Source organism: Crinia signifera, chromosome 5, assembly GCF_055691185.1.
Source record: "Crinia signifera chromosome 5, ASM5569118v1, whole genome shotgun sequence".
Lineage (NCBI taxonomy): Eukaryota > Metazoa > Chordata > Amphibia > Anura > Myobatrachidae > Crinia > Crinia signifera.
The window spans coordinates 256709891-256736637 of NC_139221.1; the positions used below are offsets into that span (position 1 = coordinate 256709891).

The window sequence follows — 26747 nt, forward strand, 5'->3', positions numbered from 1 at the left end:
CCGCTCCTAGGCATAGGCCGAAGCCCTAGGCAATTGCCTAGTATGCCTAAGCCTAGGACCGGCTCTGTCTTTGCGAGTAAACCAGAATAAGGGCCACTTTGCGGCTTTTGAGCTGAAAACAGCTCAAACGACAAAACCGGGCTGCGTTCTGCTCAAAATCGCCCAGTGTGTATGGGCCTTTAGAGCGCTATGAAGTGCAATTACCATTAGTATACTATGTAATAAGTATAGTGCACTTGAAATAATCAGATTGATGCAGTAAATGTTAATTATACAGTCAACCATCGAACGCATGGTTTTGAGATTTTATAATCTCTGAAATGGACAGAAGAGGGAACATACCAAAAAAATTGACAAACTGAATCATGGTCAACATTTCAAAGTCATTTTTTGGGCTAACGTGAGTTAGGGCATAATTTAAGCTTGATCACTGGACAAATTTGACAAAATGGGCAAAACCATGTGCACTGCAGGTGGGGCAGATGCAACATGAGCAGAGAGTTAGATTTGGGTGGGGTGTGATCAAACTGAAGTATAAATTGCAGTGTAAAGGCCCCCATACACTACGGCGACTTGTCCTAAGGACAAGTCAGCCCCGATTTTCCCCTGAGCTTCCCGGGCAGCTCCCCGGGGGAGCTTGATAAGTTTTGGCACTTGATGTGCTATTTTTTACATGTGATAAATAGGATGCGATTTATCTCAGTTAAAAATCTGGGGGGGGAGGCATCAGGAGCAGGCTGGCAGTGGGTACCTGTCCGGGAAGCGCTAGGAGCAGGGACTGGTCCGGGGAGCGGCACAAGGTGTCGCGGCAGGCAGCGGATGGTTGTGGGTACCTGTCTCCCAGAGTGGGTATCTGTCCGGGGAGCAGGGACTGGTCCGGGGAGCGGCACAAGGTGTAGCAGCAGGCAGGGAGCGGGGACCGCGGCGCAGATGCTGAGCAGAGACCGGGGGCGTGGCAGGAGAATAGAAGGAAATCCTATTCAAAAGACTGAGCGGCCGCTGATTGGCTGGGAACTCAGCCAATCAGCGGCCGCCCTGTCTTTTGAATAGGATGGTTTCTATTCTCCCGCCGCTCTGCGGTCCCCACGGCGAGCGGGAGAATAGAAACCATCCTATTCAAAAGACCGGGCGGCCGCTCACCGCGCCCCCGGTCTCTGCTCAGCATCTGCGCCGCGGTCCCCGATCCCTGCCTGCCGCTACACCTTGTGCCTCTCCCCGGACCAGTCCCTGCTCCTCCTGCTCCCCGGACAGGTACCCACTCTGGGAGTCAGGAGTCTGGGAGACAGGTACCCACAACCATCCGCTGCCTGCCGCTACACCTTGTGCCGCTCCCCGGACAGGTACCCACTCCCAGCCTGCTCCTGATGCTCCCCCTCCCCCCCCCCCCCCCCCCCCCAGACGGCTGCACATGATTAATCTTATGTGCAGACACCGTCCGACATCTGGATCTGATCCGATGCGCACGGGACCGCGCATCAGATCAGATGTCATACCCTACGCAATTTGGCCAATTTCACCCGATTTCTCGGTCCAATCCTCCAGAATCGGGTGAAATTGGGGCCAAATTGCGTAGTGTATGGGGGCCTTAAGAAACAAGCAGCCAGTATTTACCCTTCACAGAAACAAAAGGACTCACCCAAATGTAAATCCCTGCACATGTTACATCTGCCCCACCTGCAGTGCAGCATGGTTTTGTCCATTTTGAGAACAAATTTGTCCTGTGATCAGGTCAGACTTAGGGCCTTATTCTAGTTCACTCTTTCTGACAAAATCCTTCTTAGATGGACAAAACCATGTGCACTGCAGGTGGGGCAGATGTAACTTGTACCGAGAGAATTAGATTTGGGTGGGGTTTTACTTCAAAGTGAGATCTAAACCGCAGTGTAAAAATAAAGCAGCCAGTATTTACCCTGCACAGAAATAAAATAACTCACCCAAATTCTCTCTGCAGAGGCGTAACTAGATATTCCTAGGCCCCATAGCAAAAGTTTGTAAGGGCCCCCTATTTAGCAACTGATGGTGATAAATGCATGTAAAACATATTAGTTAGACAGCAAAGATGGGCCCTCTTCAGCTCTGGGCCCCATAGCAGCTGCACCCCTTGCACCTATGGTAGTTACGCCCTTGTCTCTCTGCACATTTTACATCTGCCCCCCTGCAGTGCTCATGGTTTTGTCTATCTAAGAAGGATTTTGTCAGAGTGAACTAGAATAAGGCCCTTAGTCCCTTAGTGCTGCTTTCTCCATATGTCCTTTTATTCCCTTGACTCTTCTATTCCCTCACAACAACTTCTATCTTTCCCTTAGTGGTCAGTCCTATTTAGGAGCATGCATTCGGCTCCGGAAACTATTCACATGACCATTGATTACACAAGCCAGTCTAGGTCTAATTTGGCCAGTCTATTTGTACCTTCACGGAGCACAATTCTGTTGCTAGGGCGATAGACTCAACCTGTGCCCCAGCATTTCTGGTTATCCATACTGTATCTTTATTGTCATTGTTTCCTGTTTAGTTTCTGATGCACCTCTTGTTTGCCATTTTGGCTATGTACAGTATCTATACCTTTTGGTTCTGACATGGCATGTCTTGCCGTTCCTTTCTGGTAATCCTTCTGGGATATTCATACTGTGGTCCTTTGTTTCCCGCTGCAAGAAAAATAAATGGACTCTGGGCGTTCAGTTTAGCAGATAGAACAATGTTATTTTTACCTGTTGTGTACTCGGTGAGCTCATGTCTTTATTATATTGCACAGTGCATTATCAAGTGTTGTTGGGACACCTGTCTATTACAGCCAGTGTTAACTCATTCAGCAATTTGTGCTACAGTAGCACTTCTGTGGCACCTGACCAGCCATTGCTCCCCACACGCATCATTGAGCTTTGGGACCCCACGTTCCTGTCATCTGTTGTCCTTCCTTGGACCAAGTTTGGTAGGTTCCGACCACTGCATACTAGGAACGCCCTATAAGACCTGCCATTGCGGAGATGCTCTGATCCAGTCCTCTAGCCATCACCATTCTACACTTGCCTATTTACTGATAGAATTCCACCATTATGCTAGTTCATGTATGAAATAATGTATCATTCTCCCTGTGATGTTGCATTAAAATCTCCATTTGTTCTGAAGACAATTGCCCTGAAGGCAGGCATCCTTCTCTGCGGTATACGGATGGTAGCTTGACAATGTCTAGGTCAATAGATCAACACAAAAAAGTCTACATGCCCAAGGTCGACATTGACAAAAAGTCGACATGGTGATGTTCAACAGATGTAAAGGTCGACTTTACCAGCCACCTGCGCTCCCCACGCTGTGCAGTCGGGATTCCAACGTCTGACTAACGACTGTCGGAATCCCAACTGTCGGGCTAATATACCACACCCCCAGGAGAGAACCCTGCATGGAGAGAAACCATGCATTCGTGCACCACCAGTTCTAGTGTGAGCCACTATAAATGTACTTGTAAGCCCATGGGCTTTGTCTGTCGCAGCTTTGTTCTCGGTGTAAGAATATCTGTGGGGACAAAATAATTTTGCTGACTGAAATTGTAACTTCCTACTGCACAAAAATATATTTGCAAGTCAGCAGATCAAATCATTTGGAGCAGAAGGCCATTCAGCAGTTTCCTTTTGGCAAATTTCATTTGAAACACTTTGGATTGCAAAAAATGTATTACCTGTACGTGCTTTGATGAGAAAATTAGATTTTCACGACTTTCCGCTTTTCCTGGATACTTATTGAAAAATAGCCTTCAACTTAAATTTACTACCGTAATTCTTTCAGCAGAGATTAATGTTCTAGGTTTGTTTTCACTGAAGCTTTATTTGCAAAGTTATTTACAGTCCTTGAGCTTTTCGGGGTGGTAACAGGCAATGGCAGCAAAAACGCAGGTGTCTCCTTACCGTTCCTGGGTTCCCCATATGCACAAAACATGGCGCCAAAGTTTAACTTCCTGTGGTCGTTCTGCGCAATCACAGGTTACAGATTTCAGTGCAACGCGACTTTTGGGGGCATCACTATATAAAATATACAGGAAGATATGATCGTGGGACAAGAGAAAGATAAAGTGCCAACCAACCTGCTTCTGTAAGTTTGCAGACTGTGCTAGAACAATCAGAGGCCCATTGGTGGTTACCTGTCTACTTTATCTCTCTCAAATATTTGCTGAAGCTCTCCCTTTAGAGTTGTTTAATCCTATTTATGTTTTGGAAGAGTGCATACACTCCGTTGAACTGTACAATGTGCAAGTAAATATGTGTGCAAGGCAGTAGTGCCAGGCTTCTGCGTTTGGGTGCCGCTCCCGGTGACTGCACCGCGTTACACCTCCATTCCAGCTATTGTTTCTTGAACTTTTAAACTCACACAGTGAAAACAAAGACGAGTTTGCTAAAAGATTAAAGGTGCATTGTTCTTGGACAACAAACCAGAACACCAGCAGTCTTGTTCCTGCCATGTACTAATGTTGCTGAGCTGTTATTGAAATTGAAGGTGCCATGTCACTAAGCAAAGGAAAACTATCCTATGTGAAGGTAATTATCACTTGTTTCCTGTAAAATGTAATTACACTTGGCCATGTTTCACTAGTCCATTCTCTAACATACAGTCTGGGGCTCCCGAGCCTTCACCTGCGGACCACCATTCCTTCCAATGTTATAGCTTATCCCAGTGGTTACCAAACTCTTATCTTCAAGGAGTCTCTAGCCTTTAAGTATATCCATGTTTGGCGACAGACGACTTAATTAGTTCCTCAGTACCGTCATGGATATCTTTCAAACTTGGCTGTTAAGCTGGGTACACAATGTTATAGTGCATATCGCTCAGTATGTACGAACTATATCGAATAATGCACACTCCCATTCATCATTAACCATTTTCCCCTGTCGTCTTAACATGCAGTCAAATCTGACAATATATTCAGTGACTGCATGTTCCAGTGACATTACTGAACGGTATCGTTAATTCTATTGTTAAGTGTACGGGGCAGCGATGACCGATGAGCCCAGATGAGCAATAGAGTGGACGGCTTTCCATAGCGTCCCGCTATCTACCCACAAGAAAATGGCTAAAAGGGCAAAAATCGCTCAGTGTGTAAAGACAAAGCGATTTTTCAGCCCAGCTATTTGTTTCTCCATCATAAGTCAGCATACACCCTGAGCAAAATCGCCCAGTGTGTATGGACCTTAACACTTCTCTTTGGGTGGATTTTATAAAGTGTAGCGAACCACCGAACCTGAAGCGTGATGAGCGGACCCGGAAGGAGCGGGTGGCCAGCTGCTGCCGTGAAACTACACAATTACCAATTTTTTACAGAAGCAATTGCAATACACAGAAGTGATCACTAGATATGAGTGTTACTGACAAATCGTTTTATTTTGCAGTTGGGAAGAATTTTTGAGGTTCAACCGTAGCCACATACAAAAATATTTCATTGCTTTTGCTGGTGTTATGTTTTGCTGTGATTCTACTATCCAGGATTGATTTTTAGGTCAAGGTGCCTTTTATATTCAGTCTTGTGACCTTTTTATCTACATTCTACAAACAACTATCGTACAAGCGATACAAGTGACGTTATACATCTCGCTTGAGCACCGTATCACTCTGGAGCGTCAGGCGTCTTCACATGCAACTTTTTCCATTAAAATTTAAGTGTGAATATTTCCATAACACAGCTTCTGCTGATTAAAATATGCAGCGTGTTTTGTGTGTGACTGCTGCTTTATCTGCATAAGAAATTAAATGTTGCTGTTTTCCAGGAAAACACTGTACAATAGCATTTTATATGTTGATACAACTGCAGTCAAACACAGAATACAAGCACGCCAGACATCCTTTTAATTAACAGAAGCTGTTTGTGCACCCTATTCCTTCTGTATTCTGAATACAATTTGAATAGAAATTATTGTAAAAAGGTGCCCGGAGCTACCTAGTCGAACACTAGAAAAGGTGAATAACACAAAAGAAGACTAGATGTACATGGACAGATTTGTATGTGTCCTCCATTTAAAGTGGGCATACAGTATAGGACAACCTGTAGCCATTGTGATCCTTGGAATGCCCATTGGCACAGTGCCTTCCAAGAGATGGCGCTGATACTGAGGGAGATTGTGACTTTGCCACTTGTGTGATAGTTTCTGTAGAGATGAGCATTTCCATGATGGTAGATGATAGAATTATCATCTACCTAATTAATGATAGAATTATTGGTATGCATGGAGACTGAAGGGGGTAAATGCTGGTATATATGAACCAGAGATCATCCGTACTACAACTGGTTTCATGATATTTGCTTCCTTTTGTTTTGATTTACTGTCACTTCAGTGAAATACTATTAGCACACCGCTCTGTACCCACAATGGCAGATTTACATGTGATTAGTCAGTTTCACAACACTATTTTGTATGCAACATATTTTGAAATCTAAATTTAGCTCGGTCAGTTAAAGTGCAGTGTTTACTGTATGCAATCAGTACAAAGGCTAGTTTACAGGGTTGATTCAATTGTTGGCGCTGTGAATAGTGCCGGGAGAGAGCTCCTGAATCTATTCTGATCAGCACCCTGCTAAAGGGGTGTACACATGGTGCGATTGCCTTGCTATTCGATCGCTATTCAATCCCGATTTGATCGGGATCTCATGGCAAACCCGATGAATTTTAACTCTGCAGACTTGTACTATATATTCTTGCCTGCACAGTCTATTTTACTATTCGATTTTTGATGCCGCGGCATCGGGATGGAATCAAAATCAAAATCGAATGTATTTGATTTTGCTTATACAGGTCGAGTCTCCCTTATCCGTATATTCCAAAACCGTGGATATTCAGAATATTTTTCCCACCCCATCGGAATCCTCTTCAGCAGCATCACCAGTCCCAAGGATGCATTGTCTGGCCGCGCTGGTGACATCACAGGCACACCCACTCAGTCGCGCAGTGCACCCCTGGGACCAGAGAGTGCACTGAAGAAGATTCCGAAAGTCGCCGTGGACGTCGGGGGACCAGGTAAGTATGAAAAAAAAATATGAAAAAATGCTCATGGTCCCGAGCATTTCGGATAAGGGATACTAAACCTGTGTAAGTAAAATCAAATAGAAAAATAGACCTCATTGAACCGTGTGTACTGAGCATAAGTCAGAGAACACCGGTACTCGCTGGTGTTTAGCCGTGAGTACCGACATTTTCCGACTGTTTGCTAGGGCACAAAACAGCATTGCCACCCTAGTTTTGTCGAAATTTCTGGGTGCGAGGAGAAATCCACTACTCCCTCCCAGTGCTATTCACAGCTCTGAGAATTAAACCGGCTCCGGTGTTTTAAGATGTACAGTATATAGGGAGAAAACATTCAATAATCAAGTATGGCCTAGCTAATTCTATTGGTTCTTGCTTTGTAATTGTGACCAAGCAAACCCTAAACCCCCAAGTCAATCACTGGTATTAAAGGTGTGTGTCATGTGTATAACCCAGGGTTTCTTACCTACAGTGACTAAAGGTGGCAGCTTGCTGTTAGCTGGTTTTTCTTCCTGTTTAAAAAAGATGAAAATGGAAGGCAAAAATCTGCCGAAAGGGGGAATTCAGTTGTTTTGGGAGCCACAATAATGAATGTGCCCCCACCAGAGCAACTCTTTTGTTTCCGGAACCCATTAATTATTGCGCTTGTCATGCCCAAATAGATGGGTTTTAGCTACAAATAGCTTCAAACCAGTTTAAATAAATATACCACCAACATGATTTCATTATAAATGTCTTTAAATTTATAATAATCGCTCTAAATCGATTTTGTGTCCCACAAGCTACTGGACACATGTGACTAACATTAAATAGTGAATAGCAAAAATCTTCTATTTTTGAAATGTGTTTTAGCCCCTAAAAATGCAACATTTTAATATTAAATAATACATTATCCAATACCACAATTAGGCCAACAAAGAAAAGCTGACTACGGTAATTACTGCGAGTGCCAGAGCCCAAACTTTGCTAAATCACTATTCCAGATCAGCTCAGATATTATTCAGCACTTTCTAGAGATTCATTCCCATTAACCATGTAACACGTTTGTGCTGTGTAACCAGTTGTATAAACCTTTTTAATTTCCTAATGTTTCTCCAGCTGTATCCCGAACGTTAAATAACACACCAATGTTTGCAGGTATAAGGGGTGTGGTATGATGGCTCGACATTGGAATCCTGACTACCGGTACTCAGGGCGGGGCGAGTGCAAAGGAACCCCTTGCGTGCTCGCCACAGGTTCTATTCTCCCTCATGGGGATCAAGGACCCCCATGAGGGAGTATAGCCCGTCGATCGACAGCGATTCCGATGTCTGTATACTGACCGTCTGGATCCTGACTGCCGTGCCATCATCCGGCACCTGGTTTAAATTGCCTGCTCCTTTAATGTAGGGAAATGGTAAATTTACCCTATCTTGGTATTGCAGTAGAGAATGTATAGGTTGACACCATATGGTTGACACCATATGGTTGACATGGTCAAAGGTGAATAAGGACACGTGAATAAGTCGACAGTTCTTCCATTATTTTACCTTTTTCAAACTTTACTGTTCCTAGTCGTATTCCACGTGGTTGGTAAAGTGTCCGATCTCAAAGCATGGCGAGTAAAGTGGTACACTAGTACCATGGTACCATGTGGTAAAATCTAATTGACACAAAAAAAATAAAAAAGTAATGTAGAATATTTCATGTGTGGACCTTGTGCGTGTCGATGTAATGAACTGCACACTCCTATAGTACCCTCACGTACGTCTATATAAATATCTGCTTCATTTTTGATCAGTATTCTCATTGTTTTTATACTGCTTTGACATTGCCGCCTTTCCACTTCCACATCACGGTCACACTTGTCCACTTAGCCAGTTAGTATTTCCATATTATTTAAAATCCAGCACACTTTAAACATTTCCCAGTGTTAATGAAAGCTGCTTGGCTATCAGTGTTCATTCCTCTAAGTTTTCAATAAACAGCCTTTCAAAAGTTCTGGCTCTCCTTTCCTTCTGGGAGTAATCAGGCATTTATGATCTGCTGAGCAATTGGACAAGTATGTACGTATGACAGAACCATCCCAGATGCTAATTCTGAATTTGTAAAAAAAAAGAAAAGCAAATACACTGTACTGTGACTAAAACCTCACAACTGTTGGGTGCAAACAATTCCTCTCCCCTCCCAGTGTCCAGCAGACAAGTTTTGAGCACACAGACCATTGAGAATGTTCTAAAACTCTCTCCGTTTCGCGCTGATCCTCTAATTGCTGATCCAGAATTATATTTGAACCCTGTAGGAGGGGACGCGTTTGTTATAATTAATGGCAAGGTTCCAGTTTACTGTCCGCTGCTTTCTCAGCACAAAGCTGCAAGTTGCTTCCTGCCATCTCAGCTGTAATAACCAACAAGTGGATTTATTTGTTGATCATTTAGGCAGCACGGTCTAGTTACTTAACATTCTAATAACATTCCACTCGTTCTGCTTTCTGCGGCTCAGCTCAAGGTCTTTCTCCAAAACTGCCTGTGACCATATGTTATATAAATATATATTGCTTTATCACTTAAAAAAAAATCAGTAGGTAGGATCTAGGTAGGTTTTTTTTATGCTGTTTTGATTAGATTAATCCGGAAAGTTCTCAGATACCGGTTACTTATCAGCATGAAAATGTATTTTAAAACTGAAACAGAGAATCTAGACTATACCAAAGCCTGCAGGGTACAGTATGATGGCAAAGGCCTGCAGGCCAACAAATAGAAATGTGCAAATTCCACATTTAGATTTATTATTTTAATTTATATACTCTTCAGTGTATTTATTTATCAACCGCTTCTTATATAGCGCACACAGGCAATTCAGGTAAATTCTCAGTTTTTCTCTAACCAGTGTCCTCTAAACCTTTTTCTACATGTAAAAACTAGAATTTTGATACTCGGGCTTGTGGAAAAGGTTGTTTCTCTTACGGCCGGCTACCCATTGGCGTTATGCTTTTGACGTTTCATGATCATCATTTATTTTGGGTCAGAGTGTTTGTATGCAAGGAATTGAGTGTACAGATGATGCTAAAACACAAATGTTCCTGACTGCAGTGGGCTTTCTGATCATTGGCACCATCCCCAGTAACTTGTCTATTGGTAGCATTAGGAAACACTAGTAAAAAAACATGAATTGACTCTTGTGGGTAAGGACCCTTAAGCAAACTTTGTGAGTGGTAAAAATGTAAGCCTTCTTCTTTCACAAGGCAAACCTTGCATTCATACCTTCAGCCTCAACAGACTTATCACTGTAACTGCAGATGTCTGCTTGCATGCCTTGTAACATCTGTTCCACATTTCTACTGGAGCGGGGTTTTCCGAGAAATGCCATACACTAACTTTAAACTGTCTTTTTATGGCAAACGTTCACTCTCTTAAATGGCCCATAGTCGTTTCCTGAAATTGTTTGCTTATTCCAGTTACAAGTATGCTGCAACATAGTTTGAAATTTAGGTAATAAAGCTAAATTCTATTTTTAAGGGTGGATGTCGCTCTGGATGTGGTATTTATGAATAGACATTCAGAATGTTGACCGTTTATTTGCTTTTTTTTAACCTAACCCAGAGGTTACCAAACGCGGTTCTCAAGGCACCCCAACTGTCCAGGTATTAAGTATATCCATGCTTGGCCACAGGTGACTTAATTAGTAACTCAGTCAGTCTGATTTAACCATCTGTGCTGAGCCATGGATATATCTAAAACCTGAACCGTTGGGGTGCCTTGAGGACCGCGTTTGGGAACCTCTGACCTTACCCTAAAAATAGGCAAACTAGAGGTCGACATTCTTGTTTCAATATGTTAAATGTCATAAACATGTTGACATTTTTGAGTGTCAACATACTGATTGAGTTCATGTTGGCTTTTGATTTTTTTTTTTTTTTTTAACTCCTGTCTCTATAGTCTTTCGCAGGTATGGTATGAAATATCGTAGCTGCGCTATGCCTCCTGCCCCACACCGCCGCACGATAGACACCCGCTCGGCAGGTGTCATAGATCAGGGGAAGTGCTATCCCCTGCCACAAGGCACAGGGATAACGCATATTCCCCTGATCGACCATTAATAAATCTACCCCTGTGTGCCTAGGCTCCCTGGGGTGCCTCGGAGCACTTGCAGTGGTGCCTCAGTTGGGTGGTCCTGAACTGATTCAAATTATTTATGGTCAATGTAATAGGCAAAATCAGTGCTGGTGGCTTCCAGTTTTTAAATATGTGGATAAACAGAAGTGAATTCTGTCCCTCACCACATAACTGGACCTAAGGATGACATATAAGCACAACTTATTTAATTTAATATTGTTTTCTGAAATTCTCGGTAGCAAACTTTGCACCTAGGGTTGCCTTGACAAATATTCTGATAATCTAGTGTGCCGTGATGCAAAAAGGTTTGGGAACCACTGGCTTATGCAATTGGCAATCATCAGATAGGTTGGCGGCTCATCCTAGTTCCCAGCCTCACTTTGAAAACAAGCAAAAAATTATGTCAATATTTTAACCAATTTGACATATTTGTTGTCAACCTAAAGTCTATGTTGACATTCTGAATGTCGACCTTCTTATTGGACAAAGTCTCTCTTGGAATTGGATTGATTTGCTTCCCTCATTGCATATTTCCCCCAAAAACTCCTGTCTTCTGTCTGTAAGCAACTGCTGTGAACTGGTAAATAGGTTTTTACCAGTTTTAATAGTTAATAAGTATGTATATGTAATCATTCCCTCCCTCCATCCTGCTGGTGCCTAACCCTAAACCCCCCCCCCCCCCTGTGCAGCCTAAGTAACAGCATAGGAGGAGGGTGCTATTTGTTGTAAGAACTCTGTCTTTTGTGTGCTGTTTTGACAGTGAAGTCTTATTGTGACATAAGTAACCCAATCGGCAAAGGGCCACCACTGCATGGATTTAGAGCACACATACCTAACAGGATAAACACTGGATAAAATGCCTCCCAAAGCCAATTGCATTAATCTGCGAATACACGGCTGCACTAATCATGTGATTAGATGTCAGCCAGTCACATAACATGACACTCGCTACAGGATCAGTAACACAATGATCTGTACAGAAACCTAAATACTGAGGGAGAAAAAGCAACTTGCTCTGTACTGCACTGACCTATCTTCAAAGTAATACACTCACAGGGAAATGAGGTCACAAATGCACATGTGTACTGATGCACATTATTCTGTACAGAGACATTCTACTTATACATTTACAGTAACACATTAGTGCAGCAAGCCACAAACCATTGACAAAACCTACCCATAGGACTTGCACAGTCCTTCACTTCCTGCAATAACACACATCAGGCTCTGTTAGGTTGTAGTATTTTACGTGCAATGCATTGTCATATGAGCTCTATGGGGACCTCTAGTGTATGGTAATGGAGATAGATAAAAATGTTGTTTCTTAAACATCACTTGATTTTATCTGTAATTTTGTGCTTTTATTTAAAAAAATAAAAATGTGTATAATTTCTGGGTGGGCAGAGCCCTTAAGTTTCAACCATGCTCCTCAGTGGGAAATAATGAAACCTCGCATTTGCTCAGTCTCGTTCTAAAGTGTATTGTAATTATGGAACTACTGTATACTGACTATAACTGTTCTAATGGACGTAGAAAAGCCTTTTATAAACCAGCAAACATCCTGTTTAGGGGTGTATGTCGGGTGAGTCCGGTTAGATCTGTAGTCTTACCTATTTATTTTGAGTCCTTTTCAATTTTTTTCTCAAATAACAAGATATTGATGTTCTTTTAGATTAATTTTCACAGAAAATCCTAATTTCTCTTAATAACGTTTCCTGTCATTGGCATGTATTCAGGTTACTTTGTGGTTTATACTGCATATGATAAAATGAGCATAATTTCTATATTTCGGTTTTGCCAAAATAACTTCAATATAGCTGGATAAGTGCCGCTGTTTGCTTGACGGCAGACACCAATCAGCACTATAGTAGGTGTGTTTTACTATAACTCCGAACAGCGAATCATACAATTTTAAAGGACCGTGTAAGACATGAAAGTAAAAATCTCATTGGTTACTAACTTGTAACACATTTGTATATATATGTTCTGAAGAAGCCACATTGTAGTATTTAATTTAGCACCTTGCATCTCTCAAAACCCTTGCTGTTCCTCTTCCATGCCTGTGGTGTTACACTCTGCTGTGGTGCTTCTAGCACAGGTCTGGTCTGTATATCAATGCTGAAATACAGACCACATTGTACTAGAAGCCCTACACCAGAGAGCGACACCCCAGGCAGGTAAGCGGAACTGCAAGGGTTTTGAAAGTTGCAGGGTTCTCGAATGAACACTACATTGGGTATGTGTAAGTGGAGGATACCATCCCTAAGAGATCATTGTCTAAACATTACATTCTATGTTTGTTTTCTCTTTGTTCTACCCATGAATGTCTGCACTCAGGCATCATGGAACCTTCTTGCCTCCTTATTTCAGAGTATGTATTATGGTCATAGACAATACATCCACATGAATCATATTGTTGAAAATGCACCTGATTGAAAAGCGGTTCTGCTTGTTGTGTGGGGGTGATGGTGACGGGTGTGATGGTTACATCTCTTCCTTATCCTCCTCCAGTAATTGGTAACTTTGCTTTCTCCTTTCTATTCTCCAGTTTTCTGTCTCTCCTGCACCTGCAAGATCTGACTCTCCTGTATACGCAAATCTACAAGAACTGAAGATTTCTCAGTCCAATCTTCCCCCACAGCCTCAGACTCCTCCAGTCCAAATCACAGGGGAATGGGAAACCCACAAAGATAACACTGGACGTTTCTATTATTATAATAAAACGACACAAGAACGAACTTGGAAACCTCCACGCTGCACAAGAGAGACAAGTAGGGGGGAGTCATTTACTCAGGCAGATCATGAGGTAGGTGGCATATATAAAAATAAACCTATTTTAGCTGCACAGGAGACTTCCATGACTAATGGTAGTGTGACTTCATACAGGACATCAGGCTGCTGCCTGACCTAATATTTTCATTCTAAAGTAGGCGATCTGGGCTGTTATACTACTTGGGTTTCATAATTAACCCTTTGAGTGCCCACATCTGTGAGAGATGTTCCAAATATCTGCTAAAAATGCCAGCGTCGCTCACATTTGTTATATAAATTAAAAGAAATGTTATTGTGTAAAAATAAATACAAATAAAATAACTTTTCTGATTATATACGGACATTGGTATAATGTTTCACAGGATTGATATTATTACTTTCCAGTAAGTACATGGTACAAGTATGTTAGGGCAGCACAAATCCCCGGATCCAAGACTGCTAGACTTGAGGACTACTGGCTCCCAAATTCTACATTGCTTGGTCAACCTAAATATATGTTAAACTGGAGTTTTCCCCCATATATTGATAATGATCAGTAAATGTCACGGAAGCTAATAGCCATTTTGTCAGGCCTGTAGTTCTCTTCTGGATCTCTGGCTCTGAGTAAAGTGTAAGATCTTTTATTCAGTAGCATCTCCTAGTAGAGCAGTGGTTTACAAACTTTTTTGAATCCCATCTCCTAGAGTTTCAGAATTTTTTTTTTTTTTTACAACACACCTAGGCCAAAAGTTTATTTTATTGAGAAATTTAGAAAATAAATATTAAATTAAGTAAATTTTGTTTATGCTTATGTGGTGAGGGACAGGATTTGCTTCTTTTTGTACACATATTTTATGATTAGCACTGTAGAGATGTGCATATCCGGATTTACCTGGTTCTGAAAATGGAATCTTATTGGCTATCCAGCTGTCACATGCTTTGGAGGAAAAACATGTGACAGCCAATAAGTTTGAGATCCGTGTAAATCAGGACCTGCACATCTCGGCAGCCCCCAGCACTGGATTTGTGTATTACATTGACCATAAATAATTTGAATTGGTCCTGGACTATCAACCCAAGGCACCCCTGCAAGTGCCTCACAGCACCCCATGGTGCCATGGCACACTGTTTGGGAACCACTCTAGAAGAGTACAACTTGCAGCATTTAAGACATGCACGAGGTGGTTCCTTATGAACTTCTTGGGAGAGTAAATTACAGTAGTATGATTATTAGAACAGGTTGAGTATCCCTTATCCAAATATCTGTTATCCAAATTATTCCGAAAACCATAGTCTCCAAAATGTACTTTTATTTTTTGCTAAAGAAACCTACTGGCTACATCTGTAACTGGCACTACTGGGGAAATAACCTGTAACTGGCACTAAATATGTGCAAGGACATGCTTGCTTGGCATTCACATTCAGTGTCTGAGATAGTACACAAACTTTGGTGATATGCAGTAGGAGCTCTGGGGTGATTCAGCCATGCATGCAAATCTTTAACTCTGTTACAATTGACCAATGTTTTTAGGACCTATGCGTTGCAGACTGCTTGACAGGATTCAGTGCTTTGGGGGGTATCATGGAATGTTTCACATTCGGGGGAGTGTAGACCCCATTTTTTAAGCCTGTGTCTTTGTCTTCAAACACAGATTTACTGGCTGTGTAATTCTGGCAGTAGGTATGAGCAACCTTACGGTTAAGCACCATTACGATCACTCAGCTGATCTGGTTAAATGCTCCCAATCAGCCGAGTAGTGTGTTCTCAGCTGACCCTGCTCACAGTAAGCTTAGAAACCACATCATACGTATGTTCGCCTATGGGTATGGGTAGTTAAGCACCTGAAATATTAAATCCCACATAAGGAGCAGCACTGCAGGAGAATTAGAAGCCATATTTAGTGGTTAGCGCTTCATACACACCTATACAGTCGTTGGCCTGATCAAGCAATAGCTAGCAATTGACCTGACAGCTTACTCCGATGAATGAGGTCTGCCAGATGGTGATATGATCCTTCATCTTGGGATGCAGCAGCTGATCATAAAAGCCAACAGTGGGCTTAGTTTTACTTCAGACTCCTCCTCCTACGGCTTTTACACAATATGGCACAAGCACCGCAGTGCAGGGACCACTTTTTGGACAGGATTTTAGGTTTCATGTAATGTTAATGGATCCATTCTAGGTTAGGACAATGAAGATTGCACTAAAGGGAAGACCATCAAGTGCTTTGAATTTTTTTTTTTTTTTTTTTTTTTTTTTTTATCTTAAGTGGTTTAGATTAACAAAAAGGGGATCCTTCGGTGTTTCACTTCTACCATTTAATTACTGTACTATTGCGTAGAAGGTAATTAAGCCATTTTTAGATGTATAGGAGTCACATGTACAGTTCTGGTAGATTCAGTTGTTTAATGTGAAATGATAACTAAACAAAGTAAGTTTTTAAAAATATTTTTCATTCCTGGACTAAACCTTTTAAACATTAATATGATGAAACCACTTTCTTTTGACACTCTCTTCTAGACCTAGACCAGGGGTCCTCAAACTAATTTTGCTCTGGGACCCCATCAGACAGTACAAATAATTACTGGACGCCAGCAAGTTTTTTTTTTTTTAATTAATTTACAGTTTGTTATATAGCGCAGCATATTCCGTTGCGCTTTATAATTGGAGACAACAGTGATTAAACAAACTGGGTAGATACAAACTGACATGGAGGTAGGAGGGCCCTGCTCGCAAGCTTACAATCCGTATGTAGTCAGCAGACAGCACATGCATGGCAGCATTGTGGAAGCACAAAATGATGGGAGGAGTCTAAAATAACCATTCAACAGATTATTCAGACTCCTTGAATCAATGACTGAGATTAGAAAAGTCATCAGCCTGATCTTTCGCAACATGGAGTCTCGACCCCATGCTGAGAAGGTCGGGACCCACTTTAGGAACAGGGCCCACAGTTTGAGAACCGCTGTTCGAGACAATACAATTTGCCTTTTTAGAAAACATGGGGAGAATATACAAACTCCGCACAGTTACAGCCATGTTGGGAATCGAACCCATGACCTCAGTGCTGTGAGGCAGTAATGCTAACCATTACACCATCTGAGAATGCAGATATTTGAGATATAGGTGGTGATTTACTTGAACGTGATGGGCACAACACAATGGGGGTTATTTTGGTTCACTCTTTCTGACAAATTCCTTCTTAGATGGACAAAACCATGTGCACTGCAGGGGGGCAGATGTAAAATGTGCAGAGTTTTAGATTTGGGTGAGTTATTTTGTTTCTGTGCAGGGAAAATATGGACTGCTTTATTTTTACACTGCTATATAGATCTCACTTAGAATTAGATTTGGGTGGGGTTTTACTTCAAAGTGAGATCTATATTGCAGTGTAAAAATAAAGCCGTCCGTATTTACCCTGCACAGAAACAACTCACCCAAATCTAAAATCTCTGCACATTTTACATCTGCCCCCCTGCAGTGCACATGGTTTTGTCCATCTAAGAAGGAATTTGTCAGAAAGAGTGAACCAAAATAACCCCCAATGTGCTGTTCCAGACTGGCACATCACAGCCAGCAACATATGTACATTTTTCATGCTCATCATAGACTTGCGCAGAAACGGTAGGAATGTTGAGGGTACCATAATATGTGGGCAGACCAGCATAGCGCGGATGTTCGTTAGCATACCACCTGCAATTGTATTCCACAGCGTATTTACTAGTCCTAGCTTATACAACCTATCTTTTGTTGGAGAAATGCGTTTGTGTGTGTAATCTGTCTGCATCTTTCATGGGCCATACATCTAAGTGGCGACTTTCCGTTCTGCCAACTCCAATCACAGACTGGTGGGCTCTGATGGTCGCCCATTTTTCAGGTGGCTTGGCAAAATCCTACATGTTCGAAATCCCTGACTCTCCAGTTCTGATCATTTTTTGGGATAAATCAGCTAGTCGAGGATTTCTAACATGTTGGATTTGTCATTGGCAAAACAAGGAATTTTCCTGGCACTTGCATGATGTATGGGCCCCTTAAGATTGGCTTTTAAATCTTCTTCTTTATTTTTTCTAAATCCTATTAGATCCACATCAACAGTTACCAAGACCATTATTTTCAAATCATTGTTTAGTTTGTTTCCTTATGGTAGAAATAAATTGCATTTCATAGCTTTTTTTTAAAAAAAACACATTAACAACTTTAAACAGAAATATAATATTTATTTTCAAACCCTACGTACAGCCCGCTTTACTTGGTTTGCAGTCCGATTAGTCACACTGTGACTAATGCAACATAGCAGTATAGTGGGATTTGATACAATTAACTGGAAGTGATTTATTACCCTAAAATGAATGACATTTTTTTTCTTTTTCTTGTTGTAACTTCCCCAAATGTAATTAGCATCCCAGCATGCCTCACTACACACATCAACAATGCCCTCCCTCATGTTACAGCAATTAATTGCTTGCCTCGCTGTACTCTGTGGGGGCTGCTACTCCATGTGGAACGTTTTCCTTGCACAATTTGAGAACATTTTATGTAATTCTGCCCATAACAAAACAAGGTGATCCAAAATGACTGGTAAACACACAGATTGCTCACTATCAAGCAACTAAAGCTCTCCTAAGCCATGATCCCTCTCCCTAGCTTTGATTGATTTATTATAACACAGCTTGGCAGACAGTTGATCTGTCTGACTGACTAGACATCTTGCTAAGAGCTTTATATTGTTTCCTGATGACTTTAATGTGTGTTGGCTTGTACATACCTTCCTGCAACTTTTACTAATTATTTTGCTCAGATATGTGATATATCTGTTCTTTTGACATGTTTTTTTTTATAGGCACAGTTTATTTTTCTAATTATTTTAATTGCCTGTGGATTGTGCTCTGTGATAGCTGGGTACAGCACCATATTTTGGAACAGCTCGACATTTATTATATAAATATATGGAAAGCACAAAGCTGGGGATAATGAAAGTTGCAGAAACACACGTACAAGCCAATCCGTCATTTATTTGAAGTTGGGCACTTATTCGACCCTTTGTGTTTCATGGAGATGCTGTACTTCAGCCATAATGTTATATATTGAAACTTTTTCAAAAAGCAATTTGCTGAATGTCTTTAATCTGAACTTCATCTTGATTGCTCTTGCATTGTTTACAGTAAGTAAAGGGAAAAATCACTTAAAAAAAAAAAAAAGCAGGTACTTGTTTCCTAGCAGGGCGCCACCGATTTTAATTGTATGAAATCAGGTCGACCGACCCGATTTTTACATTGGAACCAATGTTAAATGGTCCCTGAGACCCGATTTTACATTGGCCCCAATGTTAAATGCTCCCCAGACCCCATTTTTCATTGTATACTCACCCTGATTGGTAATTACTATGTGAAATGGCCCCCCATTGTTAACGCCACGATCAACGTCAACCCGAAGCGTGGCGAGCGCAGCGGTACGCGTCCTCCGACCTTTTCATACCCCCACTATCCTCGTCGGCAAGGAGTCGATTTTAAATAGTGTGGCGAGCCACCAAGCCCGAAGCGTGGATAGCGCACGCACATTACTTCAGACGTATTACACCTCCCCTCGCGGGGCTTGCTGTGCTCGCCAGGCTTCGGGCTCGGTGCGCTCGCCACGCTTCGGGCGCGCTGCGCTCGCCACACTATATAAAATCAACTCCACGCTGACGTGGATAGTGCGGGTATGAAAAGGTCGGAGGATGCGTACCACCGCCCCTCGCGGGCTCGCTGCACTCGCCACGCTTCGGGTTCACGTTGATCGTTGCGTTGCGTTAACAATGGGGGGGGGGGCGCATTTCAAATAATTAACCATGAGGGTGGGTTTACAATTAAAAATTGGGTCTGGGGGGCATTTATCATTGGGTCCAATGTAAAATCGGGTCTCAGGGACCATTTTTACATTGGGTCCAATGTAAAATCGGGTCGGTCGCGTCTCATCGCATGCCATTATAATGGCATGCGATGCGACCGATTTTTTAAAGTGTACTAAAAACCTCTTTAAAGCCCTAAAATCGGGTCGGTCGGGACCCATCGCATACCTTAAGTTAAGGTATGCAATGGGACCCGACAGGCGCCGTGCTAGGAAACAAGTACCAAAAAGCCAATGAAGAAACTCCCATTTCTTTATTAAATGATTACAAGTTGGCACTACTATAATTCAGCCTGCTGGCAACACAACTGTGGCTGATAGACTAGTACATATTATTATGCAGAATGATAGACCCATTTCTCAGTGATCTTTCACGTTACTTACTGGAACTCAAGCGATGTTTCTCATTTCCATATTGCTACGGATCACCTTTCTGCATTCGCTCAAATTTTTCCAACTCTTTCTAGCAACTTTCAGCAGAAGAAAATTTTCACAACACTTGTGACAGCCAGTCAGATAGTCTGTATGGTTCTCCTCCCAAGGGGTGGTCAGAAGAATTGGATCAGCATGGCCATACATTCTTTATCAATGATCAAACCAGTGAGAAGGTACTTCTGATTCTTTCCTACACTCCTATGTTATGCGACTGTTGCCTGTACGAAAGCCCTGTGTGCAAAAAACGTCTTGCTATGTGGTACATCTCCGCTTCCTGAGTGGCCATTTTGTATTCTTCTACGCCAGATGTATCAACTTCAAAAGAAACAGAGCATTTACTATGTGAAATGTTAGAACGCCATAATAACATAATTACATTTGCCTAGAGCTTGTCCATAGACTTAGTTGAGTTTGTTCACAGTGATCAATCAGGTCTGGTTTTGGTTTTGTTTATTACCTAATGCAGTAGGAATGCAGTCGACAGTCAATAGGCTGGCACATGAAAAGATCGCCATACCATAGGTCTGCACATGAAAAGATTGCCATACCTTATGCCAACATGGTCAAAAGGTCAACACATGCCGTACCTGAAGCGTGGTGAGGAAAGCGATACACTTATATGGTGTCCATGTCGACATATGGCGACAGTCACAAAAATGCAAAAACTCACTTCGACCTTTTCCAACCTGTCTGCCTAAACCATGTCAACCTTTTTAATGTGTCAACCTATGACTTGTTGACCGATAGTGGTCTATCTAATGACTGTCTACCTTAATGTAGTCGACCCTATGACCATACCGTGCAGTAGCACTGTTTTGCATAAAGGAAATCTTTTACAACTAGAAACCTACTTCAGGAATTAAATGGAATAATGAATGTGTCAGATTATTGTATTTTATCTGCGTATGTTGAAACATTAATTTGCTGGATTCAGTGTTTTGTTTACGGAATAAGTTCTGTCTACTGCTTCTAATTAAAGGTTCTAAGTTAATACTGAAGGGGAATGCATAATGGTTGCGTTTTCTATGTGGTGTAGGGTTAGCCAGTGCTGCTTATGTCTTACTCCATGTAGTACCATGTAAGATGTACAGCATTGCACCACTATTAGTGGCAGTTTCTCTGTTACTTCTAATATCTCTCATTTGGTGCCATAAGCTCTTTGTCCATGACTCTTCATGCGAGTCTATCTCCTGGATGCAGCCACAACCTGCCATTGTGTTGAGTATTTTATTGAGATTGCAGCATCGCTGTTCTCTAGGAACTAGGGACATTACATGTGGTGGCCAATATTTGTTCATCCTCCAAAATGTCTGCCTGCCCACAGTGTAGGCAGGAGGCATCTATTCTGGGAAATGTAATTTCACACCTGTGCCTGTTTTTAATTTGTGTAACCGTTCACAGTGGATGAAACACGTGGACGAGCAAGGCAGACCATATTACTACACTGCGGATGGCTCACGCTCTGAATGGGAATTGCCAAAGGTAATACAACCTACAGTATATGAGCTTTATTTTTCACACTTTCACACACAAGAACAACCGCACATGAATGACCCCAATTGAGCAGGATATTTAACTTTCCCACCCATGAGGGTCATTCATGCGCGGTTGTTCTTCATACTTCTGTTGCAATGATTAGCTGTATGTAATTGCAATTATATGCTAATCTGGGCAGAAGCTAACCTGTGCAAAGGAACGACCACCGTGATCGCATCATTTAGGTATGGCACCACATTATTACAGAAACATTGCTAACATTGTGGTGCATTGGGTCTTCAGGCAGAGCCTAAGTGCCTCTATGGACATGCAGGCTGTGGTCATCTCCTGGGATGCACAGGCCTTTTCCGGTAGCAAGATTGATCGCTGCTACTAATGTATGATCTCCCAGAAAAGTCTGAACGGTCATGACACGTTCTAATGACCACATCCCGTTACCACCCCAAAGGCCGATTTCCTGTTACTTACTTTGTACTAAAATCTTGCTGCGACTGCACAAGTGAATCACTTACTGTACCATGAGTACACAGTGTGGCTCATGGATGCACAATGTAAAAACATTGATTGATATGCATAAAATAGCGGCTTTGCTTCTGCCCCCGAACGGTACCCCTCTGTGCTATGCATAACAGCCACTAAATAGGTGTTTGGAGGGAAGTATAGGGCAGCCTGGCACTTGGTAAGTGCTAGACACCCCAAAATATGTTCTGTCCTCTATCGTGGTGCAGCCATACCCATCATCCCATTTTACTGATCTTATAGTTGGGAGATCTGATGTTGGATAATGGCTGGTTCCAATTATCTGTGATAAATAACTGCAGTTAATGGATTCATCTTGGGCTATCCAAATAATCCGTGATTTTTTTTTTGGATGCCTCAGGCACCTGAAGCATAATTAGCGCTAAGCAGCAGCAGGAGATCAGTGTGCATGCGATAACGCATGTGTACAAGAACTTATTGAATCCTATTTGTTATCACACGAAAACCTTTACCACATTATAGTAACAGGCTATAATTGGATAGTCTGTACTTTCGGGCTATATTAGTCAATTTTTGCCGTTTGACCTATTAATGCCGGCAATTGGATGCCCAATATCTATACAGCAATTGCAAAAAGATGATGCAAAAAGTAGTTGTGTCAATCGAAATGTGACAATCTCACTCCCACTTAATGTAATCTGTTAAAAGACGCTCCCTACTCAACATCAAAAATAATTGAATGTGGTTTGTAAGGCCCATAGTGACAAGAGGGAAGGACACTATTAATTCACTAACAACTGAGTGAATCTGTCCCTTAAGCCCTTACTTCATCCTCTCACTCCACCTCCTGCAGAGAAACAGACGCTGCAATATTTGTTTTTGTTTTGTGGGGAACATCTTTTTGAATTTTTGAACCAGACAAATGGGTTCCAAGAAAAGTCAGTTTGATCTATAGAAAGCAAACAAATAAATTAACTCTAAGCTGTGTCAAATTCAGGGTCCTCCAGCTGTTGGAGACCTTTGCTGTAGTGGCGTTGTATGTAATCGCAGTGGGTTAATGTGTTTGCCGATAGGTGGCGGTTTTTCCCAGTTGTGCATGTGTAGTGAACAGCTTTCCTTTATTCCTGGAAAGTTGTTTTGCACGGTTGGATGCATGATGGATTCCTCCAGATCAGCGCAAATAGCTGTTATCCAATTTCTTCGCACACAGGGCAAGCACGCTTCAGAGTTTTATGACCGGATGAAGGCGGTGTATGGAGTGTAGTGTCCCGCACAGTGCACCATATTCCAGTGGTGTCAGCGTTATGAGGCAGGAGGCAAAAGCACAAAGGACTTGCCGGGCAGGCACACGTTGTCACCAACCCTGTGAAGATTTCCACTGTGGAGGATCTCATTCGTCAATCATTGGATCTCCACACGTGAAATTGCTGTAGCATTGCCGATAAGCAAGGGAACTGTGTATCGGAAAGTTCAAAACAAGCTTGGTTATGGGAAACTTTGTGTAGTGTGGGTTCCCAAGCATATGTCAAAGGGCAGTATTCAATGACTATTTTTGGCATGTGCAGCGAATCCGGTTTAGGATTCTCTGCATCCTGGAGGGCTGGAGCATTCGCTGCCAGCCCTCCCTGTTGCCCTATTCAACACCGCAGGGGCTCGCTGCCCCTGACTGCAAATTTTGACCTGCAGGGAGCCGGGGTCGGCGACAGGCAGGGAGATGGAAGTCTCCCTGCCTGCACCAGAATGTGTGGGGGGAAGGAGGGCTCCCTGGGACACAGGCAGCACAAGCTGCCCCCTGGGAGAGCTGGCAGGGGACGCGGGTAGGGAGCTCCCACTCATGCATATGTAATGAATATATGAATAAGTAATGAGCGGCTCTAGGCCCCCTACTGGCTGTTATATGTAAAAAATAAATAAAAAATTACAAATTAAATATATATTCATGTGCAGCACTCGCATGAATAACAATAGCATGTCCCTTCACCGAAAAAAATTACTGATTTTATTAATTTTTTTTACACAAAAAAAAAACACCCTATATTTTAAAAGATAACATTCCAGTTCACCCTAAAAAGATGGCGATTGCTACACGGTGAAGCACAGTGAAAATCATGCTGAAAGCAATTCGCCATCCTAACATTGAATACACTCACAGTGAAAAACCCAGCGAATTGCAGCGACTAACAGACGGCGAATTGCCCGTCATTCACTGTTCGCAGTCGTCAAGTTTTGAGTGTTGAATAGGGCAAATGACTTTTTCAGTCAAAAAATTTGCCAGGGAGCACGAAATTAGGACACAATCGCCGTGAAAAGCGGCAAATCAGCTTCATTGAATACTGCCCAAAGAATCATAAGTTGGCAAGAATGAGTGTTTGCTTGACCCATCAGCATGCTCCTCTTCTGCACGAAGAAATTGGATAACTGCTCCTTGCGCTGTTCTGAAGGAATCCATCATTATTTTAGTTTATTTATTTACAGTTTCTTACATCGCGCAGCATATTCCATTGTTCTTTATAATTGGAAGCAACAATGATAACACAAACTGGGTAGTAACAACCGACACAGAGGCAGCTTACAATCATGCAATCATGCATCCGACCGTGTAAGACAACTGTCCAGCAATGAAGAAACTGAGGCGGCCGTTCACTACACATGAGTAACTGGGAAAACCACATTAAAAAATATGTATGTATATCTTTTTAAATACATTTTAAACTTTCTTAAAAGAAAAAAAATCAATTTCTGGTTGTTTTCGGGGTGAAATTAGTTAGTGAAGTGGTTAAGGAGGATTCAGCCAGAAGCAACAGGTCTTCCCTGATTTATGGCTGCTGCTCTGATTCTCCACTTGGTATGTCTGAGCACGGGATTGCTGGGACCTGAAACTGCCAGTGATGCTGAGATTACTGGGACCGCTATTACCCCCGGACCTTCTGAAGATTCCTCCCACCACTGGAAAATCTAGTCGCCAGATCTGAAAAAAGTGGTAGCCATGGCGACCTTGCCCTATACCCACTAACATTTGCAGTTGCACTCAGGAGCAGAATCCTGTCGCTTTGCCGTTTATTTTTAGTGCTGCATAGTCAATTTGCTTGCACACGTACCGTCCCTGTCTAGCTTGCCCTAAAGTAAAATGATGAAACTACCTTCTTAGTAATCAAACTTTTTTTTATTTTTTTATTTTTAGTATAATTCCTTATTACCCCCTCATCAGAGAGAGATCACTAAAAGCCGGAGTCTTGACAGAAAGTTCCAGGAACCAATCGTTTTAACAAAGTGGCGGCACAGCACGTATCTATTGGAGACCAGCGACAAGGTACCGTCAAGTCATCTTGTCATAGTGTCACAGCGCACCTGTGACTTACTGACAGTTTGCTTCTGTCAGACACTGAAACATCAAGGCCTCAATCCGTAATTCCAGTTATACGTGTTCAGTTTTGTCACATGACATTTTGCATCTTATCTACCAAATCTGCTAGCAGATGAAGCCATTTCGTCACGCAGGAAAATAATCCTGCCATTTGTAGTCCTAGCATTGTGACTGCAGACGGCGATGACATTAACAGGTACATTTTGTATTTTACAGTTGCATATCAAGCAAAAGCGTAACTCCTCAGTGTATTACATGCCTATGCCAGGTTTTATGGCTCCTCCTCCTTACTCAGAAAAAGTTAGTATGCTGACCCCGGTTTGTGCTTGCTTGCCAACACACGTCCAAATTCCGAAAATTCTTCAGAGCTGTGAATATGCCTGCTGTGTACAGACAGAAAGAAAAGCGTGCAGAACACTCACATTCTGGGATGGTTTTAATAGTGAATGCTCTCTCTCAGTTCCCAATGGAGTAGATGTTACTTTAGAACAGTTACGCAGAAATATATGTACATTATATTTCTCTGCACTGGAATCCATCTTCGTTATGGCTCCCGTATGTCCAATTTTTCTCAGATAATTTTTGCCACTGAACTTTGGTAACCGGGTGTGGATTAGCTCACAAACAATGTCTAATAGGTCAACACCAAAAGGTCAACATACACAAGTTTGACAGTTGCAAAAGGTCGACATGGGAAATGTCGACACAGGGAAAGATCGGCTTGTGTTTTTCCGATGTCAATGTCAACACCTCCGCACGTGGACACACAATTAGTGTAGTACATACCCTTGCCATGCTATGGGCCAGGTGCCTCGCTCCACTACTGCTGTGCTCCGGAAGCTTTATTGTTCCCAATCGGAGTCCACACAGATGGTAAAGCATGGAAAATACAAAAATAGAACAAAATCATGTCAACCTTCTCATGTGCCAACCATTGCCATGTTGACTTTTTGGTGTCGACCTATTGATTGTCTATCTAGAAAATGGTCTGTGAGCCATCTGGATACCATGGTGACCCCGGATTGAGGATTTCCCTAGACTAAGCCTATGACATATGACATGGTTTGTTTCGCCATGGGAGCCCTAACCATAGATCATTACTGTTTTTAGGTGGTTTTTTGCACTTTTCTTTCTGTTTTGTTGACCTAATTTTAGACTTTTAATTAATGAAAAAGTATGGTTTACACACTACAATTGTAAGGTCTGTCCCTACAAAAATAAAACCAATAAATGAAACA

General features: G+C 42.1%; 1 protein-coding gene across 2 annotated transcripts in view; it reads left to right on the plus strand.

Annotated features, from left to right (window-relative positions):
- Positions 1 to 26747, plus strand: part of ARHGAP12 (Rho GTPase activating protein 12) — a 71467-nt gene that overhangs the window by 24568 nt on the left and 20152 nt on the right. The window contains exons 2-5 of one of the 2 annotated variants that reach the window (XM_083188873.1): positions 13644 to 13901; positions 20201 to 20341; positions 21570 to 21650; positions 25327 to 25455. In XM_083188873.1, the coding sequence (XP_083044999.1) occupies positions 13644 to 13901; positions 20201 to 20341; positions 21570 to 21650; positions 25327 to 25455 (609 nt within the window). The remainder of the gene's footprint in view (positions 1 to 13643; positions 13902 to 20200; positions 20342 to 21569; positions 21651 to 25326; positions 25456 to 26747) is intronic. The other variant, XM_083188874.1, reaches the window with a different exon arrangement.